Here is a 7,506-nt window from a genome sequence, read left to right as displayed (position 1 = left end):
ATCTCCGATGGTGTAATCTCTTTTATATAGTGTCGACATGTAACGCTGCGGCGCAGGCGTTCGTTGGGAAGATCATGGTGGTTGGTATAAGATGGGCTAATTTTGTTGGAGTATGGGCGAGATGTTACACTGCTGATCGTTTTGGCTAGATACCCCATTCAGTTGTGCAGACGCACGGGGAGTTTCCTACATTTCATTGCATAATAGACTATGGCGCAGGCAACTTCAATGATTAAGCATCTTACTTGAACACATTTGGCATCCAGATTTATTAGCATATCATAGGTCTCCGCCGACAACCTTACCCCCTAGTGCACACCTAGAGTAATCAAGAGTCGTCTAGTTAGGAGTCTTGAAACTCGTGCTTTTCCGTCTCTGACCTTCTCAACAACGGTGTACCGCAGATGTGACGGAACACCTCATTGGACGGAATAGCTATACCCTGCCCGAAACGCTACAAAGACTCAATTCAGTAGAGTAAATATACAACACTGTCTATATGAACGGAAAAGGCTAAATGTACCTCTTAGGAGAGGAGCGTCGAAAATGTTTTCCTAACATTGTTATACTTGGTGGAAGTCCCATCAGTCTTGCAATGTCTTGCGATGCACTGGTGCACCAATTTTGACCAAAAAAACAGCTTTCCTCAGAAACACTCTAGGACAAGAGCTGCGGAAACGCGACGTATGCCATAATTTCATGCAAAAAACGCAAACTAGGTGAGATTTTTCTTATCTTTTAAACGTTAAAGCCAAAGCCATCCTCTAGCCATTCACATGTAGCTTTTCATTAGATGTTTTGTCGATCGCTCATCTCCACGCGGCTGTGGACTATGATTTATCTTCCTCGTCACCTAACGCATTGCGTTCGTTTCCATGTACCCAACTCGACCTTGAAGAACAATTCCACTTGCATAATTTCAAGCAGCTAGCTCTGGTCTGCTACGCCGCTTTTGAAATTAGATAGGGTTCTAAGAAATTATTTGCAGTTCTGAAAATGATGACGCAGGTATAGATGTAACGTATTCCCATCTCAATCAGCCATGCTAAGTTTTGCCGACCTCGCGGCGGACAAAACAGTGACAGGCGGAACACGATAGTTGCTCTGAACAATTGACCGAATATCGTATAGTTAGTTAATTAACTTGGTACACTATCACATATTTCGTCAATGACATTAAGCAAACGACGCCTTCCTGGTCTCCATCAGAAGTCGACTTGTCGATCTAAAGACTAATGACTGACACTTCTCTTGTCCTCCACACGAGACGACCCAGCAAGGCACTTCGTAATTTCAATAAGCATGAGATTTCCACATCACACACAGTACATGGAATTGCGTGAATTGCCATAGGAGCCAAAAACGCATTGGGGTGGTTGATATTCCAGAATCGGTCCACGTCCTTCTTTGAATTGTTTAATGCCGCCACGTTTCTAAGTTCATCATTATACAAAACATCTCAATAGCAAATAGTGGATAGCATGCTATAATATACGTATTACTATTGTGCCAGTTATCTTGTAGGTGATGTTTCTGAAGCCTTGTATTATTATCCCTTAGCCTATTGGCTAGATCAGGCCGTCTTGTATTTCCTAGACATTATAGCAGAGAGTTTGTCAAAACAGCTAATCCATACTTACTCAGAACGTCCTATGTGAATTATCTGATAAACTAAGATGTTTGCAATCTCCTACATACAGTGTGGAACCCACCCCGTCACGGATTCGTCACGGACTCCGATAAAAAGAAAGGCGTCTGATGGGAATAAAAAAACAAACACACCACACCGATCAATACCTGTTTGTTGCAAGGTGGTAGATCATCGGGTGTCAAGAGCAATACTTAAGCCCATGTCTTCTTGATTCTCGCTCCGTTCCGCCCATTCAAATGCTTTGGCGCAAAGTTGTAACCCTTCAGGAAAATTCGGCCGCATTCACCTTACACACCTTACGCCTCACAGCCTATGATCAGGCCCATCGACCGGCGTACAATTGATATGCAGCTATTCTCGGTCGGTGAATCTGTACGGATGAGCCTAGGAAATTCCCTTTTCATCTCAACACCGGCGTGTATTACCGGGTAGCACTCCATAGTCGCCAGGTTCCGAAAAAGTAATAATCGCCCAGCCACTTTACAAGTCATCGCTGATATCGTTCTCTATGGGGTCTAGTCTAGCTTACTCTTGAATATCTGAAGGGTCTCTCTTGTGTAGATGTGGGCAAGTAACACTATGTCGTCAACAAGGTGCTCTACTCTTAACCTTCATCACTAAGCTATCTCTTGTTCCTCGAGCTGCTGACCAAGACCTTGCGTACAAACACACTTATGCCTAATTTCAGTGAATATAGACATTTGGTTAGATAAGGCCAACTCCATTGACATAAATGGCGAAATTCGCAATCTACTCAGCTGCCTTTTACAGTCAGTAACTGGCGTGTTCAGAGAAGGCTCGTTATTTCTGCTCGAACGTGTACGCCCGAATTTCACCCTTCAGACCTAAACTACTCGTTTCTGGTAGTCACTGTGGTATTAGATATCACATCTACAAACACTTGGGAATGAAAGAACAAGGCTTTCTGGTATAGTACTGTATTGACATCTATTATGAAGAGTATTTATGTCTGTGAAAACGATAGTAGATACAAAGACCGTATAAGACATTGGTATATGAGGAAGGGTATCTGCAAAACATAGGATATACAAAGAATCAAAAGGCGCTAAGCCTTATCGCCCCCAACATCAACACGAATAATGGAGGCAGCGCCCAACAGATTAACAAATATTCGTAGCGCATAGAACTCCTTTTTCGCTGCAGTATAACGTAGCCGACAAGCGCATAAAACCCAAACGATTGAATAGCCTCCCATTTTGCCCACCCCCCCCAAAAAGCGTAACAAGACAAATGATAAAATACAGCAAGAGTTAACCCAGCAGCGAAGACAGGTGCATTCTCGAATCCCTTTCGGCTGATGGCTCAGAGTAAACAGGACGTGGGACCATCTGAAGAGGTGGAAGTTGAACTGGTGCGGATACAGGCTTCGTCGAATACATTCGACGGTCTGCTTGATCTCGGGAAAGAACCTCCACACCGTACGACGCAACTGGGTAAACTGAAGGGTAGCAGTTGCTCGAGTGACTCTTGAATTCGCTGTGAATTCGTTGAGTAAAGATGTGACCTAGAGCATCGTGCTCGCTGCGGAGTGGACTCGGAGGCGGGAAATGAAGCATTGGCAAGCTGGGTCTCCTGGCATCACTCCTTGCGTATCCTGCGAGAGGAGGTAGTTCAAGTCGGGGTGAGATTGCTAGACGAGGGGACACGGAGAAAGTAGAGCCATTGTCAGACACAAGTGATGGAGGCTCGTCCATAGACTCGGTCATCGACATCTCCGATGCTGCTGGGGATGGCAGCGAGCCGTCGCCGCGCCGTGGAGAATAAGAAGAATATGTTATCATGAGCTGTCGGCTGTTTGTTGGTCTGGCGAATGTCGGCTGCTGGTCTTTGTCTTCGAACGCTGGTGGGCACGATCCAGATGGCCTTCTTCGGAGAACTACACGGCGCCGTCTGTTCATGCTTCCATTCCACCAGTTCTTGACGGCGTTGTCGCTTCGCCCGTGAAGCCTTCTAGCAATCTCCGCCCACCTCTTTCCCATCTCCCCAACTAGTCTCTCAATCTGTAGTCCTTCTTCTGGGCTGATGGGTTCATGGTTGAGCGATGGCTTTAGATTTTGGTGATAACGCTCTCGACATTGTTTTGGGGAGCGAGACCCGATGAGTTGCGCAATTCTTACCCAGTTCAATGCTCCCTGTGTGTGGACAAGCTGGACGAGATATGAATCTTCCGTCTGAGACCACGGTCCTCTTCGATGTGAAGACATGCTGACACGTTGATGTCCGAAATAGTGAGGAAAGTGTACGGATATATGAATCGTCTTCGATGATTGAGAGAAACCTTGCAACCAGTCGATGCCCGTCGCTCAAACTTACGATGATCCTCGATGATCTTTTGAGGTCAGGCGTTTGAAGCTTGCGAGCTTGTAGTGCGATTACCGAACCTTCTTAAAGCCTTTTCGGCGACGAATAAGACGGACCGCTCCGAGTTTCGAGATGATCGAAAGCAGTTAGGTATATACAGGAGCGCTTCTAGTTGGAGGCGTATTGTCTAAGTACACCGCGAGTAAATCAAGCCTTAGGTCTTTTTGGTGACTTTGACGTGGCTGAATATCGTAGGGTGGTCGGCGATGTTGAGCTAATGCACCAAGCAATACTTTTGCAAGCCGTATGGAGATTTGAGAGACTTGGAGACGGTGATGTCGGTAACAGTAGATGCTAGTTGTATGTACAGTTTCGAGAAGCACGGGAGTTTAGAAGAGGAAGATGATGATCGGACGTCAGTGAGACCATATACCGGACTAAGAAGTGGTAGCCACGGCTCGCAGCGAGGAGTACTAATCGTGTTGAGCGTGCTACCGTGGGGGAGCTGGGTGAAGATGTGGCCAGCGCGCAAGCCCAGTGCAACGATGTGGCCTACAGCCAGGGAAATCAGGGATGATGGTAGGGCAGGGGTTAGCGGAGGCCAACTCGGAGAGAGGGATAGGGAGGTCCTTGAGAGAGGGACAGGACAGGCCCAGGTCAGAGCAAGGGTGACTGGTATATTGGAATATGACGATCAAGAGCCGAGTCGGTCAGGAGCAGACGGGACGGGCAGAACGCCAGTTGGAGGGGAATATGGAATATGGGCGTGATGAGCCTCCAGGCTGGCACAGGCCTTCCTGGAAGATCTCTTCTTGCTTTTGGTAACCTTTTTTCGGGGTGTTTGTGAGAAGTGCTTGTTGATGATACCATTACCCTCTGACAGCAACGGTAAACAGATGTCGTCCACTAGTCGCTCTCCAAATCGTTCCGAGGGATCGAAGGCGGTCGATGTGGGTTCTAAGAGAGCGGGCGGTACTCGTTCAACAACAGAAGACTTATGTGTCGTTATTGGTATCAAACGTACATTAGTGTCTGGTAAGTGTGTGATGGTCTGGCTCGACGCAGTTCGATGTTGAGAAGGAACGAAAAACCCCAAGAATGGGAAGAAAGTGGAGAGCGATGCTAAAGTAGTTCGGCACAAGAAACATACTTTTGAAGTAGTGTTTCTCTTCGATCTCAGATCTGGACGCTCAGTGGCCCAGGGCTTTGATGAGCGGTGCCTGAAGTGGGAGATGAGTGGGGAGGAGGTGGCAGAGGCTGGCTGACGCAGACGCTCTGTTGTGCCCTGGCAGCGCAGGTGTATGTGCTCAATGGTCAGTGATCAGGGAGAGAGTACTCGAGTACCTCCGTAGAGTGCAGCTCAGCTCAGTCAGGGCCGAGGTGAGGCACGCTGGGCTGTGGGGGAAGTGATGTGAGTAATTCAAAGTGAGGACATTTTCTGGCAGCCAGGGCACCCCGGAGCCAGCAAACCAGTCCAGTACATATTGGCAGCAATATCGTAAGGATCCGGGGGTTGAGACTCCATCAGAGACTCAGAGTCTTGGTGCAGATAGATAGACACGGCACGCGGTGTGGCACCTGTTTCTCTGTTTCTGTGTTTCTGTGTTTCTGTGCTCCTCAGATGCTGCTTGATCCATGTTGATCCTCGCGGCGAGGGCGGGAGGCGTTTAGTTGCCCATTCAGCTGGGTCTTGCGGTGCTTCAGAGGGGCTCCGGTCTACCCCTTCAGGGACTGGCAGGAGGCTACGTGTGCTGGGCTTGTCCTGAACGGGCAGCACTTGCACGGCAAACGTTGGGCAAGTGCAGTGCTCACTGTGCTCTACTGTATACAGTAAATACCCGTTAGCTGCGAGCGTCTCCTGGCTAGCTCGCGTCTGGTCGCCGTCGGTGACAGCGAGCGCAGACACAACAGCCAGTGGAACGGCGTCCCAGGCACGTACGTTTGGTACTCCAGTACAGTACGGTCGGGAAAAGATGCAAGAACCAAAAGGCCCGTCCCGACTGGAAGATGGTGATACCTCTACTACTAGGTTCGGCCTGGTGGACACGACTGATGTGCTGTCCATCTTTTTGGCTCCATGTCCAGTCCAGCTCCAGCTCCAGCATCCCAAGCATAGAAAGGGGTGTCTCTGGGTCCGTCCTCTGGTCCTCCTGTCCCGCGCATCTCTCCCTAGCTGCTGTCCCACTCCCTCAGTCTCCATACTCGTACATCCACAGGCACAGGATCTGCTGGTAAAAAGGAAGAAGCTGCTGCTGCTGCTCTGTTAGAGCCGCCTTCGGACGTGTGCCTCGAGTGGGACGAGGTCGCCGTTCATGCTTCCCCACCCCTCTGGGCTCTTCCGAATGCTCGGATCTTCCCTGTCTCCGTGACATGACGAATAAATGCCACTAAGGTTACTGGACTGGTGGACATTGGGACCAGGACCAGGACTGGGACAGACTGGACACAAGACACATGGACACACCTTGACGTCCGCTCGACGGTCCTCCCCCACCCGCCGTCCTAAACTCCCATCTAAGCTTATTATGATTATTGCTGTGTTGCTAAGTAACCCCCGCGCTTGCGGAACAATCACATTTCAAGATCACGAAGATCAAAGATCCAGATACTCGAAACTTTAAACCGCGGGAGCTTGACGTCTCCACTTGCTAGCACGGATGAACGACCTATTAGAGATGCATTCAGCGAGTCCTCCGTGGTCTTGCCATAGCCATAGATGACTTACCCACTGCGATCCAATTCACGATATAGATCCATGGGTTTGCGAATCACTGGTTCACCAAGTCTCTTCCACCTGGCTGAGATGGGATGGTTCCCAGGAAACTTATTCCTGCCAAAACAACATTCTCTCATTCACGGTGTATAGGCAGGGTCCGCGACGGGCAGCCAATGTCATTGCTCGAGTCTGACCGGCTTCTTGGGTCAGGCCCTGGTCCGTCGACGCATCTTGAAATGACGGGCAGTTCGGACAGACTATTTTCGTTGCCCTTGACGAATCACATTGTGACCACCGGTAGCGGAACCAGCAAATCGCTCTGGAAAACCGTTTTCCTTTTCCCGTACCAGAGATCCCAAAATACATAAGATTGTTGCAAGTATACCACCCTGTCATGATCCAGCTCTCGCTTGAGCATCAGTTACCACCCGACGATGAGAAGGGACTGCTGAGGGAGCCCGTAATGATCAAGGAGACGGTTGATGTCTGAGAATATTATCACATCACGACAAGAACGGGCTGCAACGGTAATAATGTCTTGTACTATTTGCTAGTAGTGGGGAGGTCCGTCCCTGTTAGGTGCCGATAGACGATCCGACCACGTCAACCGATCCAGCGGCGCTACAAAGGGCTGCTGACTCGAAAGGAACTTGGCTGCCCACAATGAGTTGCCGCCCGTTTCCTCTTTCAGACGCTGTATCAACTGCACATCCCTGGATAATCGAGATGCCCAAAAGATCTTCGTGGGATGGGTACGGTGACGGCAGTGCATTATCACTCGTTTTCTGAGCTCGGAGACAGATTCGGAGAGGTGTAT

At 49.1% G+C, this 7,506-nt stretch overlaps 3 protein-coding genes across 3 annotated transcripts; 1 reads left to right on the top strand and 2 right to left on the bottom strand.

Moving 5' to 3' along the window:
• Positions 1-2,922: 2,922 nt before the first annotated feature.
• On the bottom strand, positions 2,923-3,876 carry GLAREA_03123 (Homeo; the record flags this gene model as incomplete). The annotated part of the gene is made up of 1 exon (XM_008088208.1): positions 2,923-3,876. The coding sequence occupies one exon, from the start codon at positions 3,874-3,876 to the stop codon at positions 2,923-2,925; it is 954 nt and encodes a 317-aa protein (XP_008086399.1).
• A 432-nt stretch (positions 3,877-4,308) lies between these two features.
• GLAREA_03122 (uncharacterized protein) lies at positions 4,309-4,743 on the top strand (the record flags this gene model as incomplete). The annotated part of the gene is made up of 1 exon (XM_008088207.1): positions 4,309-4,743. The coding sequence occupies one exon, from the start codon at positions 4,309-4,311 to the stop codon at positions 4,741-4,743; it is 435 nt and encodes a 144-aa protein (XP_008086398.1).
• A 650-nt stretch (positions 4,744-5,393) lies between these two features.
• On the bottom strand, positions 5,394-6,173 carry GLAREA_03121 (uncharacterized protein; the record flags this gene model as incomplete). Its single annotated transcript, XM_008088206.1, has 1 exon — positions 5,394-6,173. The coding sequence occupies one exon, from the start codon at positions 6,171-6,173 to the stop codon at positions 5,394-5,396; it is 780 nt and encodes a 259-aa protein (XP_008086397.1).
• Positions 6,174-7,506: the final 1,333 nt, after the last annotated feature.

Source organism: Glarea lozoyensis (genome assembly GCF_000409485.1).
Source record: "Glarea lozoyensis ATCC 20868 chromosome Unknown GLAREA6, whole genome shotgun sequence".
Taxonomy (NCBI): Eukaryota; Fungi; Ascomycota; class Leotiomycetes; order Helotiales; family Helotiaceae; genus Glarea; species Glarea lozoyensis.
This window is presented reverse-complemented; position numbering and strand designations above follow the sequence as displayed.